The 21,954-nt window shown below is 37.6% G+C and overlaps 1 protein-coding gene across 1 annotated transcript in view; it reads left to right on the top strand.

Annotated features, from left to right (window-relative positions):
- The window catches only part of LOC124799092 (transmembrane protein 268), a 139,828-nt gene that overhangs the window by 64,700 nt on the left and 53,174 nt on the right, over nucleotides 1-21,954 (top strand). Inside the window, 1 exon segment of the mRNA XM_047262631.1 lies at nucleotides 10,279-10,465. Coding sequence (XP_047118587.1) covers nucleotides 10,279-10,465 — 187 coding nt within the window.

Raw genomic sequence — 21,954 nt, 5'->3', positions numbered from 1 at the left:
CAGATGAATAAATCGTAGTTGCACGAAGGACGTCATTTGCTGATTTCCAGGAAATAAGACCAAGGTGTCAACCTAATGCATCATGCGTAGACAACACTACAAAAGATGCAAGAACAGAATGGATGCCTGCACCTAAAACATGGAAAAAATCTTGGAGGTTCACTTATGAAGTAACAGGTGTCCGGTAGTTGATCGTAGTTGCCAAATATTGTTGTTAGTTCTGATGCTTTAAAGAAGAAGCATTTATTTCCTGTTCTAGCAGAAATTATTCTCTCTCGAAACTGTCAGTTAGTCTGGTGCAGATGAAATCATTCCCAGTAGTAAGCTTTAGACAGTGGATTTACAGTTTTGCTAGTGCGTACGATCAAGTTACTTCGTTTTTTGATGGGTACATTTATTAGAACTATATGGAATTTTACAAAAGTATGTGTTAAATGAATTTTTGTTTTGCAAAATGTGCTTTTATCAACATTCTTTAATAGAAGCATATGCCAAAAATTGACAAAAACACATGTACAGCATGACTCAAAATGAATGGAATGAAAGGATAGTATTCATGCGACTTAAGCAATGATGTTATTTTAGAAATACACACACAGACTGAAAGGTTTACTCTCACAGTTCCTACAGACATTCAAAGATGTTCATTGTGGTCTCCATTTGTTGGATGCCACATGTCTCTCCTGTATTACATTTCCTGCCAGACTCTGCAGCACAGCCCGATCAGTGGAGTTACCATGCCAACTGTCCAGTGCCTTAGCTGCTTTAAGTCCTGCAGAAATGGGGGTGCATAAACTGTCCTTCACACATCTGCAGAAGAAAAAAAATTCACCTGTGTAAGGTCATGTGACCTGGGGCTACAACATGAATGGCACATCATTCAACCCAGCATGACCCATCCAGCTCTGTGGAAGATGTTTGTGGGGTGACTATATGAGGTTAGGCCAATGCGGTGGGGTTCTGTCCTGCTGCAAAATGGAGTTGGTACCTCTTCTGTCAACTGAGGCAACAACCAGAGAGGAAGCATGTCAAAGTAGGTTTTGTCTGTAATGGTAGATTCTGCAAAGAAGAAAGGGCCAAAGACTCTGCACTTGGTTATGGTGCAGAAAACATTAAGTTCTGCAGAATCACATTCACATTTGAGAGAGGTGTGTGTGTTTTGTGTACCTCACATTCTCTAAATGTGCTTGTTCACTTTGGTGCCTGAAACATTTGAATCCTAAACCTTGAACTGCAGATGATTGTGCAACATATGCTACACTGTTGGCTGCAATACATTCATTTCTCCGCTGGCTCGATGCACGGATTTTCTGGAGGTTCATGTGTAGCTTGTACAAATGTATTCCACCATATTATTCTTGATGGCTGGCAATCCTGTAGTTTTTACTTGAATATGCATTCTGTCTCCCTGAATTGTCCATCTATCAGTGTTGTGATGGTGCCACTTTACCAAAATTCGTCTGAAAATGTCTTTGAACAATGATTAGTGGTGCTATTTTTGCATATTATATTGCACAATGTGCCTTTTCTATCATGGGTACCACCATTTTGAATACTAATGCCAATGATGAACAGTGTTGACTTTCCTTTGATTCATTGTTACCAGCCTAAATTATGACAGTTAACATTTCAGTCTACATGTGTATTTCTCAAAGTCATTACTGTAGCCACAAGAATGTTTTCTTTTTGTCCCAGTAATTTTGAATCATATCATATTATTACAGTATTATCCATTTTATGCATAATAAATTTTATTTAACATATAACACTATCATGAAATAAAGTAAAAAATTAAAGAAAACAAGATATAATTAATAAAAATGATACTTTAAGTTATCAATTTTGTTAAATGTTAATGTCAAGTCTCCTTAGCCAGCCAAGGCTAAGTCACTCAAATAGGTACTCAATTTACACGGCTTGACAATGTGCGAGATAGTCTGGTTCGGTGCTCCACAACCACAGCTTGGACTAGGCCAGTTACCCCATATCTGCATGTTGTATGCACACGCAGTGTCCTTTTCCGGTGTGATCTATATTATTCTATTCATGTTTTGAGAATTAAAACCCCCTTTTAATCTCATTTTGTTCGTTATTGTTTGTTGCATTTGTTCGAGGCGTACATCCCATGATGTCCCTTAAAGTTCATTACTGATCTGTTCATTCAGTTTTATTATTATTATTGCAGAGGGGGCTAACCCTTATCTTTGGGCTCTACAGTAGGTCAAAAAGATGTTGCAATTCAGATGGAGCATTTGTGATCCAGGTTTCACACCGTTTGTTGTTCATGATGCAGTTGCTATCAGCAAGCTGTTGGGACAGTTGCAGGGATGGATTTCTGTAACGAAGTCAGTTTGTTGTCAACTTTGGAATAGCTACATGGATGGGAAGTTGAAGATTGTTCATTATTTGTGAATATTGTTTCAGTAGATCTTTTTGTCTTCTTAACTGAGTTTAGTGTAGTAGTTCTTAAGCACCCAGAGATGATTAGCATGGTTGTACCATGCTGAGTGACTGTCTTATTTACATGAGGTTGGCTGACCACACTGGAACACAACAATCAGCTGTAGAAAACACTAAACTGAGTGCAAAAATTTGAAGTGTATGTGCTAGTGATCCCCTGTTAGTACTGCAGAGTTTTTGCATAAAGTTGTTTTTTTGAGTTGCTTTCTGAAAGATAGTTTCCTATCAAGAGTCATTCCAAGATAATTTGGGCGATGCTGGTAGGGAAACATTATGTCGTTCATACTGGCCTCTAGTTTATAATCTGCTGCTCTTTTGTTTAAATGGAAACTGTTGAGTTCGATTTAGAAAGATTTGGTATAGCTCTCCATATGGTGGAATATTATATAATTCATTGAGATCATTAGTTAGTGTTCTCAGCATTTTTGAACTTCTTGTGTTGAACTGCAAGTGCTAGAACATCAGAAGATACAAAGTATTTTGGCTGGTTTCAGGTGTGTCAAAAACATAAAGGTTGAAAAGTAAAGGCGATAGTACTGACCACTGAGGTAGTCCATTATTTAGTTTTCTTTCTTTACTTTCAAATTGACTCTAGACTACTCACTGTCTTATGTGTTACAGATTAGTCTCAATGTGGTTTGGTAGGGGATGACTCTGACTGTCTTTTATAAGAATCCTTCTGTTCATACTAATATAACAATGAAAACAATCAATTATTGATAAAATTATTTAATTGGATGGATAAAAAATTTACTCAACAAGCGGTGGCAGAACACACATCACAACAGTCTTCTGTCCATACAAGATCATAAGTGATAGTCTTTAGTTGTTTCTGAACTCCAGCTTTGGAGTTGTGTAGTCAGGCTTAGAACCAGCTCTGTGCAGCTTGTTTGGTCTGAAACTTACTTATGCAGAAGGGTTTTATCCAGGATTCTTGTACCTTTCCTAAAAGTCTCTCCAGAAGTTTGCAGTGACAGCTGAGAACAGCTATTGGATGATAACTTTCTGCTTTATCTAATGGTTTCTTCAGTTTCAGGACCACAATAACTTCAATAATTTTGAAATCTTTTGGTTGATATCGTGATCTTTTAATGTATAGGGAGAATTTGATATTTTCTACTAACTAAACATTTTCCCATTACTTTTGTAAAAACTTCAGCCATATTGTTTTTAATTGTTTTCAAGTATGCTAAAACCATAGTTCAGTAAGATCTGGTATAATGAATTTTGATCCCTACTTCTATTACATGGCTGAACATCTGTGTTTTTCTTAGACATTCCTAAGCAGTTGCCAGAACACTTCATAGTAAAAGAATGCCTGGATTCCTTCCATCGCTTTCAAAATTCTGTTGAAATTGTACATTTCTAAAGAGTTTTGTGAGGCAAGTTTAAGTGAAAATGCATTCACCTGAGTATGATATTATAGGTGTATGCATTATCTATGAGTTAACTTGATATAACACTTTTAATTGTTTATTCACGCCAGTAACAGTAAACTGATCCCTAATCATAACTGCACTCTCAGTATTTTGATCTCTTGCTCCAGTAATATTTACTCTGATTAAGAAAATCACATTATGTAATTAGTTGAGATAAGGACGTGGATGGGCCTCACTTTGCCCACGGCAACTGTTGGGCGTCTTCTTATGTCATCTCAACTGTGTTCTTAGTGATATCAATATTGGCTCTCTGCAGGTCATGGTCAACCTATTTGGTGATTTTGACACAAATGGAAATTCATGTATTCACTTCCACACATGTGATTTGCAATGGTCAGTGTCCTCACTCAGTATTGACAACCACTCTGTATCCCATGCAGGCCAAATTTAATAAAAACCATTTGGACAGTCCTTGTCGAAAAAGAAAAAGGAAGCGGCTACTCAGACACAAGCAGTATGTGTGAGTACAGGCCTATAGGCTGAGAGTAGATCGCCAAAAATCGTTTTTTAGTTAGTAAAGAAATTGATATAAATTTATAGAAAAAATTGAAGTGACATTGCATATGAAGACTTGAATGTCGACTTTATAGCAGACAATATTGAATGTGTGAACCTGAAGTTAGTTTTAACAGTTCTTTTACATTTCGACAGGTTTCAATTTGTTCAGTATTCTAGAAGTGGGCTATCAGCTTACTACAGTGATGTCCCTACATTCTGCCACAATACAGAGGTGATGCAGTGGTTAGCACAGTGGATTCTCATGCAGGACAATGACCAACTTTATTTAGGTTTTCTGTGGTTTCCCTAAATTCCTTCAGGCAAATGTATTCATTGAAACGGTTCTGTTGAACGGGGAACGGCTGATTTCCTTTCCTGTCCTTTGCTAATTCAAGCTTGTGCTCCGTCTCTAATGACCTTGTTGTCGACAGGATTTTAAACACTAATCTCCTCCTAATTCATGTACAAGATCTGATGCCTGCCTGCCTGAGAGAGAGAGAGAGAGAGAGAGAGAGAGAGAGAGAGAGTCAGTCGTTCGATTTTCATTCTACCATTTGTTTTGATGCTATCTCATTTTGATTTATTAATTAATTGTAGGTTGATATCATCAAGAGTAACAATCCTTCCTAAATATAATTTTCCAGCTACATTTTTTGCCTTATGCCTTCTTGCAAATAAAATCATGTTCAAATTTTATTTTGTCCTCAGATTAAAACTTTTTATAGATGTTGTCAGTTGACATTTGTGTTAGTGTGTCTAACAGTCATATGAAAATAGTTGACAGTGAGGTCATTAACAAAGAAATGACAACTTATTAGGAAAAATGAGAAGAAGGAATTTCTAGTGAAAACTTACACAGTTTTATTAGCCATTTTGTAGAGGCCCCTTTCAACAAATGTCAGTGTGTGCAATATCTTTAAGAATTGTGTGTTAATTCACAGGTTTATTATGTGCGTATTCTCTTCCAGAAAAGGCTGTAGCAGGAGTTATTCACTGTTCATGCTCCTAACCATGATCTAGAAAAAGATTGTTTACAATTATAAACCATATTATAATTTATATTCCAATAATTAAAATAGATGCATAAAATAAATTTTTAAATAACTTTTTGTACTATATCATCTTGTTCACTTTAACTTCAGGAAAGAGGGGAGCAGTTACTGAATCGCTACTTACAACGTTGGTCAAAGGATTATCTCCGTCGTCGTTTGGACTGGACTGTGGATGAGGCTGGTGGAAATCCTGTTGATCCTCGCCATCTCTCCTCTGCATTATGCCCTTGCCAATATATTGAAGAATACTTAAAAAATAAACCTCGCTCTGATCACCGAAGTTTTTGTCCCTGTATTACAACATGGCTTGCAAAACGAGGCATTGATTGATTTCTTAAGTGAGGGAAGAATTTGTCACCATTCTGTGGGGGTTTTCTATCAATATAGGTGGTCATTATATATGTATTTGTTTTCAATTGAGGCAGTTATAACATAGCAAGAATTTCTAGTGTACTGTATAAATAACTTAGAATTATGTTTTAGACTTGATACCAAAGGCTTGTTTTCTGTTTTAATATCTGCACATAATAGAAAATAATGCACTAAGGTATCCTGTGTCAGGTGAGTGTGTGTGAGGGGGGGTTGCAGATTTTGGTGAAATTGTGCACGAGATCACTGTTAAGTGAATGATTGCAGCTTGTTGCACACTTAACTGCCCGACCCCTTAGTCCTCTCTGTAAAAGATATACATATTAACTTCTTATAATTTTTCAATCTTGTAGCTTCTTAGTATGGCTTTCTAGTAGCACTTTACTAACAGTGATACTTTCATTAAACATCTGGCTTCTACAATTTGTTGCTTATAAAAATATTTTATTTTGTATTTAGATTTAATTGTTCTGTTCTATGCATCTTATCTGCCCTGCACATTACTTGCCTCTGTGTTTTATTGCAAGCATTGTTTAGCACGTTCATTAGGCTGGAGTATGGTGTGTCATGAATTTTCCTTTGTATGCGCCTTATGTTATGAAAGCATGTAATGGTGATTCATGTGTCTGGAGTAGTAATAGGTTATTATACAGATAGGATTTCAAATTCTGAAATTACTTTTTGAAGAGTCTGTTCACCTTTTTTTTTACAGAAGCCTTCCAGATCAGGTCCTGTCACTCTGTAATTTAGTTCATGCAATTTCAACAGCTGCCAGATGAACTACTTTAAAAGCCCAATTAATAGACTGTTCTCCAGTGAGTGACTATACACTGCATCAATTCTCCAGCTGTTTTACCGTACTGTCAAGTCCCAGACTATAGTGTGAGACATCTTTCTTTTTTTCACAAGGTACAGGTTCCCTTTCACAAACTGTAATCTCTCCTTTACTCCTGATATATCAGACTGTGGTTAGATTATTCGTGACAATATTTTAGATGTTCTTTTAGCAGATCTCAAGATTTTTTAAATATTTGTCAGTTCTCTTTGTAATGCTGTAGGACCTTTGAATCTCCCCCCCCCCCCCCCTCCCTCCCTCAAGATTTTTATTTATTGTTGCTGCAAATGGTCATAAAATTGGTGATATTTTTCTTGACTTGAGTGTAGGGATGGTGCAATGTTTTTGGAGGCTTTATATTTAAAATTTAACAATGCAAATGTGGGCATCTCATTTATGTTCTGGGCCCTAAAAGTTCTATCTAGTTTGCTGCTCCTGTCATGAGCCATGATTTTTCTGTCCTCATTGGAAACTGTTCTTTGTTTTGTTAGATGACAATTTGTTGTTCAGTGATTCAGTTACGATTAACTGCACTCAAAATAAATGGCATTCACTTTGCATGTGCATCTTTGTTTTCTCACTCTCGTCTTTTCCCTAACCCCTAACTTTCTTGTAAATACCCTGTTCACTGGCCTCACTGTCATATTCACCCACAAAACTATTCAATGTCTACTTCACAAAATTATTTTCACTTTTGCTTTAATGTTCTGTCCTCAGAAACAGCAGTAGCCATGACATTCTCTTGAAATTGCTACTCTTGAATGTTTCTTTTCCGTGCTGAAATTGCTTTCTCTAAGAATTCTGTGTCCATTTGCCAAAAGGTACAATGTGACATATTTTCTAATGAGCAGACTCTGCCATATTATATAAGTGTCACTCCAGCAGCCTTTAAATAATTAGGTGTAACAGTATGAATGTGGGGATCAGTAGTAGGGAATGTCATTGATATATTTAAATTTCTTTTAGATTTATTGGAAATGCAGAGTATTTGTTAAGCAATCAGCATACAAGATTAGTATGGCCTATTCTAGATTACTGGTCCAGTGAGCTTACTGTCAACAAGTCTGCATGAGAAAAAATGTCGAAGATGGTCATAAATGTGGTGCTGTGATTATGACAGCTTCGTATAGCCCCACACAAGAGTAACACATATGATAATGGTATATAAATGGGAATTGTTTAGAAGAAAAAGTATTGCAGACATACTTCGCAAGTTTTCTGCCATCCCCATTGTACATCTTAGTATAAGCTGAGGAAGAGTAGGGTGTGAATGGAGGCATTCTGACACTCGTTTCCACCTTTTTCTATGCACAGATAGAACAGTTCAGAGGTCAGGGAGTAGTTAAAATTGATAATTGATACCACCGAGTGTTATGCAGTGGCTTATGAATAACTCTTTAAAATGCTTGGAACTATCGTTGAGGTGGTTTTACTAGGTTTATTCCGATGAATTACGTGCTAGTCACTGCACCTGAGAATGGTTCTTTGTTGTACCTTTTGAATTTTATAGTTTTTTAACATTGTATGCAGTAAGTCTTGTTGATTTAAAACACATTCTTAATCTTAGGTGATCTCACTGCTTCTATTTTTTATGTAATAAAGTAATTTTCACGTCTTTCATTTACACCTCCATATTTTATGACAGTGCTATATCAAGTAGTCTGTATAAATAGTAGGGAAAGTGCTTCTCTTTCACCTCTTATTTTCTGACATTATCTCTGGTTTTCTTATTTTATGAGAGCTGCATATTGGTTTTAAATGGTATGGTACCTGCAAGTATTACGATGTTCTTCACAGTTGAACATTTTTATTTCCTGTCACTTATATTATAACAGTGATTTGTGGAACCTTTACCTGTAAAATTTTTTTGTTCACTTTCCAATGTTAATACTAATTCTGGAGAAAATGCTGATTATGATAAATCATCTGAAAGGGGTAGAATTTTGTATGCAAGTGAAATATAGCACCACAATATTTTGTGACTTTGGTTGTCTTTAAAATTATACATGTATTTTTCTATATTTTGTGCATCTTAATACATGAATGAATCCCTTTAAATTTTGTTAGCTAGAAATTTACACTTTTTTCTCCTTTTATCTTTAAGTACATTTTGTATGCCACAATGGTTTCTGAAACTAGATCTTCCAAAGGACAAGTATCTGCCCGTCTGTTTAGTTTATTAATGTTGTACTTATCTGTTTTGTTGCACATTTCTGTCACAGCACTTAACTGCATGCTCTATCCATTCACAAAGCTGACCAAGGAATGGAAGGTTGAAGAAATATGTGGTGCTTGTTTTTCTTTCAAACATTTGAAAATTTTTCATGTGGTATTGGTAAGTGTAGGCTTTCTGCTAACTTTTAATTTTAGCATACTAACAATACATTCTGCTTTGGTCAGTTCCCACATCTTCATTAATGTAACACAGATCTCTGAATGGTGTGATTTGTGCATGCGTTGTAAATATAATATTCCTTTATGATTATGATGATTATATTTAACCACTTCTGATTTTTTTCTTTTTTCCCACCTAATTAAAATACCACAAGCCTGAGTCATGTGTATTAGCTAGTGAATCTAGTTTCTAACACAGTGAATGTAGATGTTCTGTTAATGTGAATGTAGTAACAGCTTAGGTAGGTCACTTGAGTTTCATAAGGGCATCCCTTTGTAGATGAGTGTGGTTTAATAGGAGCATGGAATACATGTAATTTGGACGGTTATGTTATGATAGATAATTTTTATATCTTCAAGGTAAATATTTTACTCTGAATGAGAGAAGATGCTGTTTCAAAACTTTTTGGGAGGTTAAAACTGTGTGATGGACCAGGATTTGAACCCAGAATCTTGCATTGCACAAGCAATGGTCTTACCAGTTAAGCTATTTGGGCATAGCTTGAGATGTTCACACCTTTAATTTGCCAGTACCTTCCTTTTCAAAAGCCAGTTAAGTGATTCCAATCTCCACTGATTTTTCTCTGAGCTATCTGAGAAACCTGTAACTTAGAATTATAATTAGCGGCTAGTTCACTGTTCATCAATTCTGCTTTTCATTTTACAATAATTCCTGAATTTTGCAGATGATATGATATATCATGCAACAATTTGTTCATAATTAGTTATTAATTATGGAGCACAAATGAATTGCAGTGCTAATGTATTATTAACACAATAGCATATTTTTCCTATGTTATTTTCATAAAGGTATTAATCCATTTGCTTATCAATAAAATAGACCACGAGCCTTAGTGTAAAAATCTGTAGTTTAATAGGCCGCTAAAATTTCTTCCCCTGATGGTAATGAGTGCACAGAACATTTCAGTTATCATCAAAGATTAATTTTAGTTTCCTAAACTACATTTTTCGTGAATTGCGTGTAGGAAGGAAAAAAGAAAAGGCTACAAATTTTAATATGAGAAGCTGTTAGATATCCACATAATCATAAGATTTTAAAACCTAGTAACTTATCATACTGTGATTACTACCGCACATGCTTTGTCACTTCTATTTTTATGTGTCAGTAACACACATTTTCAGTCTCTTTTTACTTACAAAATACTAACAATAATACCTGTTACAGCATTTTTTAGTAGCTGAGGTGGTGGGTTTTATCTGTTTTGCACAGGAACGTGCTGAGATGGTTTTCCTTCGCTACTCACACCGATGGGCTAAAGAATTTGTCCGCAAACATCTTGAGCTGTCAGTGGATGGAGCAGGGCATGGGGGCTTCCCCTCTGCACCTCCTCGACATTGCATTACCTCTCGGTGCCCTTGTCAATTCATAGAGGAGCACCTCAAATATAAACCACGAGGCAAGTGTTCGATTAGAGACTTATGTTTCATGCCTAACTTTGGTTTTGAAAAGTAAGGTGATTGTTCTGTTTACTGATTCTGTATAGGATATATGCTTGCATGTTACTCTGGTGTTGTGAGATTGATGGTACGTGATAAATTAACAATTGTGGAGCATTTTTATTTCTGTGTATTTGCTTTGTATGTAGGAAGTATTTCGGTTCATGTGATGAACAGCACCAAGGGCTTTCCTTCTGGTTTGTGTTACTTTCTGTGGGAATTCTTGTTTTTCAGTATTGGGACCTTCCTTTCATTCAGTATTAATTACCACTACTTGAAACTTTGTGGTTTCCATTATAATCTAACTCCATAACAGGCAATGTCTAATATGAAAGTTATTGAAAGCTGTAATTGTTAGATGTTGTGCTACTGTGTTTAGTATCAATATGTACTTAATGGTCCTCTTTTTTAAGCAGTTTTATGTTTAATAGTTATTTGAAAAAGTAGTGTTTCATGTTGAGAGGTTTCAGTATCATGAAAAAGTTGTGTAATAGTGAGACAAGTGTTCCTTTGAGAATAACGGATAACTATTCACCTTAAAGAAAATTGTGAATTTCAGATATTGTTCAGTGTACATAACATAAGCTTACTTCAACATTGAGATTGCACAGGAGTGACTTGATGTGGTTGTGCCATAATAATGGGGTAGAGCACATTTTATTTCTTTCATTTGTTTACAAAGTAAGAGTTAATGTTATCTGCAGGACAAAATTTGTAAAGATGCCCTCTAAGCATTTCCTGTATACAGTCCAATATGTACTTCACTAAAACAACAGATGGTAATCTCTTGTTCTTGTTTACTGAGTTTTAATAACATTTCAGTCATAAATATATTTAATATGCGTGTATAGATGCGTTAGGTAGAAAGCAATCACTCTTTGCGTATCAGAGCTCAGAAGTATTATTTTATTTTTGTTGTTTTTAATGCCTGTCAATTGTCTGTAGCATCTGCATGTGTATTGTAGAAGGGAAACAAGACAAATTCTTCCACATCATGTAATTTTTATATGTATCTGAAGCAATGTGATTGATAATTGTATTATTTCAAATGTCACTTGTCTTAAGATACATCATATCAACTTTTTTTACTTATACATACAGATGATGAGTGTAGCTTGTACACACCAAACATTGTCAAGACAAGACAAGAGTGTTTCTTCAAATTGACCGTAAGTTGGTTTATTATGTTAACCAGCGACTTTACAAAATAAGATTTCTGGATTAATTCTTTGAGTGGTTCATGGATTTCTGCACTTAATTTACTATCACAGGTTTTGGCGAGGGGGGGGGGGGGTGTATTTGAAAAGAGGATAAGATATTAAGAAGGATCCTTCTGCGTCATAATTCCTTAACTATTATCTTTCCTCACTAATACAGCATTGCTTGCTTTTCTCAACTCCCACCAGTTTTGAAATTTAGAATTACACACACACACACACACACACACACACACACACACACACACACACACACAGAGTAAAAGTACAGTTTTAACAGATGGTGCAGAAATATACAATAATGCAAAACCCATTGCAGTCTGAATTATTATGGATAAATTGATCTAATTTGTAATGAAAAAGACTTCATTCACCTGTGGAGGTTCTACAGTGTGTATGTACAGCAATATAAGAGTAAAACATGGAGTAGAGCAATAAAAGACTGGAATTTGAGGACAGCCATTCTTATGCGAGAATATTTTGAGTGCGTATAACTGATTACCGGATGAAGAACCTAATAAGAGTATAAGTGCCAACATCAATTTGTGTGTGTCATAACAAGAGAAATATGGGTGAGCAAGCAAGTACCTGACATTAGTATGATATTGTTCAGTTTGTATTTCTCATAAATTGCTGTTTGCTTCTAAGAGGTAGTTCAACATATTATCTTTGGTGCATAGTATCAGCTTCATTGCAGGCTGCTCTAAGTGTAACTTAGTTCTGCTTCATCTTTGACACTTCCACAGTATTACTAATGCTACCTGTGAAAACTGCAGTGCGACAATTGGTAGCTCATACACCATTGTATATTTTAAAATAGGTCACTTGTTTTATAGTTACTGTTGTTGAAAATATAAGGCCATTGCATGGCTCTTTTTTTTTTTTCTAAAACCTGTGTATACTGTTTAATTTCATGTTAATTTTTTCTGAGACTCATATATTTATTGTAAAATTTGATATTTTTTACTAGTGCAAACTTCCAGACCGAATTCAGAAATGCAAATGCACGACATTATTTTCTTTTCCTCCACATCTTTTTCGGTATATGGGTATTGCAGAAAAAGCAAAAGGCTGATTTACATAATGAGTTTTCTTCCAAACTTTTCCTTGCTGTATTCAAAGAAGAAAAATGATCTAATACCTATATTTTTGTATAGTGTACCATGTGGTATCATTCACATAATTTTTTGACTACATTTCTGTAGTATTCAAGTTTGATAACATGGAAAATAATACTAGTTTATATTTTATTCACTTTCTGTGCAACAACATTCACGTTGCTATTAGCAAATCTCTAAAACTCATTTGAAAGCATTAGAAATCATGAAAGCAGCCCATCCCCTCAATCTTTAACAACTCTCAGGAATTTGTTACTTACACACGTGTTATAGAAAAAAGTTCAGGAGTATCTGTTTACCTCTGTTTACTGGATTAATATTTACTTTTAATACAAGTGCAGAAAAAGCGTAATATTTCACTTTTTCTTGTACAAACATTGTACTTAACCTGCCTTGTTATTACTTTTAGTTTTTGTACCTAATCTTTATTACATACATTCCGTCCAGAAATAATTTACATATTGTATATCTTTAACATTAAATTTTTGTGTAAATAAGATTTATTTTCTGTAAGATAGTTAAATTCATAGATTATTTTCTTGAAAGAAAGGAAGAAAAACATTTGTTTTTTATTGTTTGTGTAAGAATGTCTAGCTGAACACTCTTTGTCACTTATGAAATGCCAGTGAAAAAGTTACATTGTGTAATAAATTATGTATGAATTGCAGAAATATATGTTACTGTTCCATAAATTTGTCTTTTCAATGTTATTTGAAAATTAAAACAAATGAGTCAAATATTGTTGCAATTTTGGCGTAGGTAATGATACAGATATAAGGTTCTATATTCATTTCATCCAAGACAATTTATTTACAGTTTGTAAGATGTCTGGACTTACAGTGTAAGATTTCTGGATTAATTCTTCAAATGACTCACAGATTTCTGAAGTTCATGAAAGTAAAACAACAGATTTTATCTATTTATAAATTGTCAATGTAAAGCACAAGATCTTCAAGAAATTGTACTTGTAAAGAGAATTTAATCACAACAAAAACAGCAAATAATAGGAATGTATAGTTCTGTGATCCTGAATTTTAAATGTCTTAGACTATGAATTTTTGCTACACAGACATGTCATATTATTGTAAATACCGAGTAATGCCCTAAAGATTTCCCTCTGGACAAGATATCTACATCTATACTCTGCAATCTACCATGAAGTGCATGGCAGAGGGTATGTCCCATTGTACCAATTATTAGGATTTCTTCCCATTCCACTCATGTATGGAGCACAGGAAGAATGATTGATTGAGTGCTTCTGTGCGTGCTGTAACATTGTCCTCACACTCCCTATGTGAGCAATAAGTAGGGGGCTGTAGTATATTCTTAGTCATCAATTAAAGCCAGTTCTTGAAACATTGTTAGTAGACTACTGTTAGAACACTTTCTTAGGGTTGCTTACATCTGTCTTCAACAGTTTGCAGTTCAGTTCCTCTAGCATCTCTGTGGCACTTTCCCACTGGTCAAACAAACCTGTGAAAATCCGTGCTACCATTCTCTGTGTACCAATCATAAGAATGACTTACAAATAATTACAGATAATGGCAGTTCTGCACGCGTTCCCAGAAATTTTACTTACCCAAAACATACAGCCATAGCACCTTTCTAATAACTATTAACTGCCACAAAAATGTTTATCAGCTGCTTTCTAAGCTAATCAGTAGAAGTTATACAGTTAACCCATTTGACATCCACTGCAGTCATTTATACTTTCCCATACATTACAATCTTTAACAATATACAAAGATATCTGTGTTGCTAATTCACATTTTCTAATGTCATCTACGCACCAAGAACATCTGTGGGTTTTTTCCCCCACTCTCTCTCTCTCTCTCTCTCTCTCTCTCTCTCTCTCTCTCTCTCTCTCTCTCTGGAATACAGAGCACTGAACTTCCTTGATCAGTTTGCCATTATTTAACCCAGCTACATGTCACACAGACCGTTTGTTTCATTACAATCTTGATTACACCTTCCATTCCATTAGTTTGTTTTCCATTCTCTCCTAGTAATTCCCAACATGCATCTCTCCTGTGCTCACTCAGCAACTTTCTGTCTTCCATTAAAAGTCCATGGGTGATTTTCATAATTAATTTCATTCAACGTTGTGGTGCACACTGTATAGCAAGATGTACATCACTGGCCTCAGATACTAACATGTCATAAAACTAATTTCATGCTCCCTGCCATACGCGTTTTCATCCCTTGGTGACTTGGCCACATACCTTGAAGCTGACGATTATCCTTCTCTCATTTTGTATCTTTTCCTGTGAATTAAATAATGAAGTAGTTTAGTCACTTTAAACCATTAATCACCACCACCACCACCACCACCACCACCACCACCACCGCCGCCGCCGCCATCACAATCTCACCCACATCATTCACAGTGCAGGAGGAGCTAGCCCTCCCTCCCTCCCTCCCTCTCTCCCTCTCCCTCTCCCTCTCCCTCTCCCTCTCCCTCTCCCTCTCCCTCTCCCTCTCCCTCTCCCTCTCCCTCTCCCTCTCCCTCTCCCTCTCCCTCTCCCTCTCCCCCTCCCTCTCCCCCTCCCTCTCCCCCTCCCTCTCCCCCTCCCTCTCCCCCTCCCTCTCCCCCTCCCTCTCCCCCTCCCTCTCCCCCTCCCTCTCCCCCTCCCTCTCCCCCTCCCTCTCCCCCTCCCTCTCCCCCTCCCCCTTCCCCTCCCCCCCCTCCCCCTCTCCCCAGACACTGACATGAAAGTGGCAGAACAAAAGTATATCAGAAAATTTGAAACATGGGATAAATTTGAGTGTCATCACAAACAGTTAAAAACATGTATGTAGAAAATCATTAAAATCTCTCATTTTACAATAAATTAGAGTGTATGACACCCAATGAAAAAAAATTGTGATAAGTAAAATGTGGGCCTGGAAAGTAAGCTACCCATACGAAACAGTGCTATTCTAACATGTTACTATCTTCATTAGTGTAGACAGTGGTATAATATGTTTCTGAAGTCACATGGGACACTATACAAGACACCATACTCTAGCATTGTTGCCATCCACGCAGAAGACAGATAAAAATAATTTGCAGTCGATCTTGTATTTATATTGTCCTTTATCTTTGTCGGAAAATTGGCCTCTCATGTTTGTAATTAGCCTTCCATCACACCAAGAACAGTGTAGTGTATTTATCAAACTAATTCTATTCTGCAGCCATCCTCCTCAGATTTTTACTACTGTAGCTTCATTATATGTTATACCTTTGTTAATAATTCTCTTGATACTGATACATCTAAAAATATTTTAAGTTTGTAATGGAAAGCCTGTAATGTAATATCAATAATGGAAGGAGTAGGGGTGACAACAGGCTGTATTGTTGGGTTATTGGATGGTACATAGGCACACAAACCAGACTGAAAATGTTGTTAAGCTTTACAGTGTTATCCCTCAGGGAAACAGAGTAGTATAGAAAATGTTCACACCTGCATTGTTACATTCCCCCAGCCAAGAGTTGAAGGAAAGATAGCTGACGGTTGGGTGTGAGAGGTAGCAAACACAAAGGGTAAGAATGTGGTACTGTTGAGTTAACACTGATGGTCAGTGACATGGTGGAGTGGGCTGGGAGAGGAAGGTAAAACTAAGGGGGGGGGGGGGGGGGGAGAGAGAGACAGCTGACTGGGGGGGGGGGCGGAGGTCATGCTTACATAAAAATCTGTATGCATGTTACTGCAAAACTGGTGTATGATATGACTGCTTAGACTGGTGGTTCTACATTTGATCTGATTGGGCAGTATGTTCCAAAGCTGCCCCATGCAGTAATGGCACCCTTTCCCATCCATCAGCATGTCCACGGCAGGGGCAGATAGTGAGGGGTAACCACCAGATGGCCTGATTGTACACATTTTGCTCATGCATGGATTGTTGGCTACCTATGCTTGGCCAGTGGAGTAAGATCACATATGCTACAGCCAGCTCAAAATGACCCACTTGTCAACCACTTGCCCACCCGTCTGGGCAAATGTGCTGGAATGGCCTTTGATGGGATATGCCTAAGACAAGACTGGAAATTGATGTGCGTGGGGGTGCATAAGACAGGTCTTTCATCTGTGTCTTCCACAAGTAAATGACCCATGTGGCATAATGATGGTTTAGGACATTTTGTAGACGGGATTGGTAGTGAAACACCAACTTGGGAAGGGTGATAAAGACTGTGGGTGGGGTTCTATCTCTGAAATCCAATATAACCTCCAACCCTTCCTCAAAACCACAGGTCCAACCCAGAAACTCCCCCATGGATACTTTTACATACTCATCCCAGCTACAACCACACACCTGTCCTCTGCATGCTTCCCATAATCCTTAAATATAACCACCCTGGACACTATCTTGTACCTGCTCTGGTAGCCACACATGTTAACACAGTTGCTTCTGGGATTGCGAGGTGCACCAGCCCCAGGTCAAATCCGCCTAGCAGATTAACGATGGTGGTTTGATAAGCTAGCTAGCCTGAATGTGGTTTTAGGTGGTTTCTCAGATTGAACTAGGTGAACACCAGGCTGGTTTCTATGTGCCAACTCACACACACTACACAAACATTTAGAATACTCTTTCACACTTGCACACAGAATTTATTCTATATGCAGACATATCGGGTACAATGCTTATGTCCTGGGCAGTGCATTGGACCTCCAAACCATAGCCTCCAGCCTAAATTCCCCTATGAAAGATGGAAAAATTCACTTCCTTCATTATCAGTCAGCCATCCCCTTGCCATTATCAGCTGTATCCCTACTCATTACCGTAGATGCCAACTACCTATAAACCTACATCTCCCATGTCCATGACCTTGTTGCTGCTGGATAGTACCTTCTGCTCCATCCACTCCACATGCTCTATCTCAGCCCAGCATGTCATATTCCTGGATGGTGACCTCCACTTCACTGATTGATCCACACAATCTACATCTAGCCCACTACCCAGCAACAGTACCTATATTTTGGTAGCTGCCATGTCTTCCACACCAAAAAATATCTCCTGTACATTGTGGACACACATGGACAAACAATCCCTTGTCCAGTATGCTGAAGTTCCTACTGAAATCCTACATATAGGAATTACCCCCACCTAGTCCACAAAAACATTTACTGTGTCATATTCACAAATGCCGCTAATTTTCTGACCCTCCTGGGAATCGGTTGCAAAGGAATACCCCTTCCTATCTTCCCAGACTGGAACAACTGAACAGTTTCCTTCACCAGGTTTTCACCTACCTACCATTGTGCTTAGAAATGACGAACATGCTACCCGCTATACTTCTCATCCCAGTCTACACTACATCTTAGTCTGTACTCGATCAACATATACTAAAATTGCTTGGTGTATGCTTTGTACCCCTGTAAAGACCCAGATGAAGACCTGTCCTACACACATACACAGCACACCAAATTTCCATTTCCATCACAGGCATGTTATTCTGTATTAGTTAGCTCTGAAACATGATATCATTCAAAAGCTTAACAATATTCCAAATCTTGTTCGTGTGCTTGTTGATCACAGTTTTAATTTTGACATTTATTTCAGTTCTTAAATACATCTCCCATTAGTGTAATTTCGTTTATCCTTTGTCTTATAAATTTTTGCTGAATGTGTACATATTGATGTTAGAAAGTGCTGTAAAAAAAAAAGGTAGGTGTTTGCATATGTCTTTAGCAGATAAGTGATGATGTTTGCAGTGAATATTTAAACATTATTAGTTTTTTATTCCACGTGTTTCTCAGCAAGTACATATCATAGATGTGTAAGAGGCACGCTCTCTCTCTCTCTCTCTCTCTCTCTCTCTCTCTCTCTCTCTCCGTGTGTGTGTGTGTGTGTGTGTGTGTGTGTGTGTGTGTGTGTGTGTGTGTGTTTGCACGCGTGCTGGTGGACAGGTTCATGCCATATTCCACCGAATCAAATGTAGTATTGCATCTGTTTCCCAACTTATTTGTGAAGAAACACTCCATTAAATCTTGAAGTATTTTGTTGTCCTATTATGTTTATTCAGAAAACTTAATAGCTTCACTCTCTCTCATTCACTTTGAATATGGTGTAGACTATGTTCACTTTGTTTCATGCAATGTTTCTCATTAGTGACTGTGTTTAAAATTATATTGTTTCTTTTCATGCAGCTGTTTATCAAAAGCCACGGGTGGCTTTAGTGGAAACATTTTGATCAGTTGTGAGTATGAATGAATATGTTTGTACAGATGATAAAACCTTGAAGTAGTGAATTATTTGTAGGCAGTATTCATGCATAGTGTTACGTTTTAAAGTAATGCACGTTGTAATACTTAGTTTCACAATGTTTATTTTGAAGTTGCTACAGTTACATATACTTCATTGAATTATTCCTATCGGTGTCAAATTTTCTAAGATATACCCTCTAGTACTTGAGGATAAAAGTAACTTCCATATGATGATACGTCACTGTCAAGTAGCATTGCACAGTGAATCGTTGACCATACACTATAGCACAGTATAGTACTAAAAGAAATACAAAAGGAGACAGACAGACAGACATTTCACATTAATTCAAAGACCGTAGTTACCGTGAACTCGCCACAATTCACGAGCCTCTGGTCGTTACAAATGGTGGGACATTGTTCTCAGTAGGGTATGTGATCACCACAGATGGCAATGCATGCTCTGTACATGGGTTCCCATGCTGCCCACAAGGTTGTTAAGGAATTCTTGTAGGATATTCAATTCCTGGTTGACTATTGCTCGATGGTTGTTGGTGTACGTGTATGTGGTGCAATTCATCTCCCCAACGCATCCCACATCTACTCAATGGTATTTAAATCAGGGTAATGGGCAGGCCAGTCCGTTTGCTGCATACCTTCTCATCTCACGAGCTCCTCTACCTGCACTGTTAGATGCTGTCACACATTCTCATACATAAAAATGAAGCCTGGGCCAAACACATCCCTGAAAAGATACACATGGGGAAGGAGTATAGGGTCACAACAACTTTGACCGATGCACCATATTCAAAGATTTGTAGGTCAGTACTGCCTTGCAACATTATACCTCCCCACACCTTAACGCCTGATACCAAAATGATCGCATTTGAGAATGCGGAACATACCCTCATGTGGCAAGAGGTGGGGATGTGTAATACACCCAGGAACACTGTCAAACATGATCATTCTTGTGGTCTAGGTATTATGCTGTTGGGAGGCATAATGTTGCCAGGGAGTGCTGACCTCTAAATCTTTGAACATGGTACAGACACTGGTCATTGTTATTTTGGCAATGTACTCCTTCCCTATATGCATCTGTTTCGGAGTTGCATTCAGCTCTGACTTCATTTTTATGGATGACATTGTGGACTGCATTGAACTGAGCAAGTGAATAGAATGAGAGGACGGGACGGGTGTGCCCTTTCTCCTGACATGAATCACATTGAACTTCTGTGGGGTGTGGTTCGGAGATGTATTGCAACACATCCACATCCACATGCACCAATGACCATCCCACAGTAGTCAACCTCACCATTGGAGGAATGGAATGCCCTACTACAAGAACTCTTTACCAACCTAGTGGCCAGCATGAGAGCATGCTGCGGAATTTGCAGTGTCATCCATGCTGATCAAGCACCCTATTAAGAACCTGACCCATCATTTGTAGTGCCCAGGGAACCATCATAGATTACGATGACTTAGTTGTATTTATTGTCTTTGAATAAAAGTGTCATTTCTTTTTATCTCATTGTCTATTTCTTTTAGTTACCTTCAGTATTATGCTGTAGCAGTTTCTTTCTACATATGGTCGAAGTTTCATCGAGATATCTTACTTTTCAGTGACACATCATGCGAAGGCTACTCCTGTCCTTAAGTTGTGCACACCAGTGTGTTACAGAGCAGTGTTACCTCTTATGAATGCTGCCAGAACAATTTTATTTGGGTCTGATTAATTCTTCCCCCATGAACCATGGACCTTGCCATTGGTGGGGAGGCTTGCGTGCCTCAACGATACAGATGGCCGTACCGTAGGTGCAACCACAACGGAGGGGTATCTGTTGAGAGGCCAGACAAACATGTGGTTCCTGAAGAGGGGCAGCAGCCTTTTCAGTAGTTGCAGGGCAACAGTCTGGATGATTGACTGATTTGGCCTTGTAACATTAACCAAAACGGCCTTGCTGTGCTGGTACTGCGAACGGCTGAAAGCAAGGGGAAACTACAGCCGTAATTTTTCCCGAGGACATGCAGCTTTACTCTATGATTAAATGACGATGGCGTCCTCTTGGGTAAAATATTCCGGAGGTAAAATAGTCCCCCATTCAGATCTCCGGGCGGGGACTACTCAAGAGGGCGTCATTATCAGGATAAAGAAAACTGGCGTTCTACGGATTGGAGCGTGGAATGTCAGATCCCTTAATCGGGCAGGTAGGTTAGAAAATTTAAAAAGGGAAATGGATAGGTTAAAGTTAGATATAGTGGGAATTAGTGAAGTTCGGTGGCAGGAGGAACAAGACTTTTGGTCAGGTGATTACAGGGTTATAAATACAAAATCAAATAGGGGTAATGCAGGAGTAGGTTTAATAATGAATAAAAAAAATAGGAGTGCAGGTTAGCTACTACAAACAGCATAGTCAACGCATTATTGTGGCCAAGATAGACACAAAGCCCATGCCTTCTACAGTAGTACAAGTTTATATACCAACTAGCTCTGCAGATGATGAAGAAATTGAAGAAATGTATGATGAGATAAAAGAAATTATTCAGGTAGTGAAGGGAGACGAAAATTTAATAGTCATGGGTGACTAGAATTCGTCAGTAGGAAAAGCGAGAGAAGGAAACATAGTAGGTGAATATGGATTGGGGGGAAGAAATGAAAGAGGAAGCCATCTGGTAGAATTTTGTACAGAGCATAACTTAATCATAGCTAACACTTGGTTCAAGAATCATAAAAGAAGGTTGTATACATGGAAGAATCCTGGAGATACTAAAAGGTATCAGATAGATTATATAATGGTAAGACAGAGATTTAGGAACCAGGTTTTAAATTGTAGGACATTTCCAGGGGCAGATGTGGATTCTGACCACAATCTATTGGTTATGAACTGTAGATTAAAACTGAAGAAACTGCAAAAAGTACAGAGTTTCAGGCAGA

The sequence above is a fragment of the Schistocerca piceifrons genome, chromosome 5, assembly GCF_021461385.2.
Source record: "Schistocerca piceifrons isolate TAMUIC-IGC-003096 chromosome 5, iqSchPice1.1, whole genome shotgun sequence".
NCBI classification, from domain to species: Eukaryota; Metazoa; Arthropoda; class Insecta; order Orthoptera; family Acrididae; genus Schistocerca; species Schistocerca piceifrons.
This window is presented reverse-complemented; position numbering and strand designations above follow the sequence as displayed.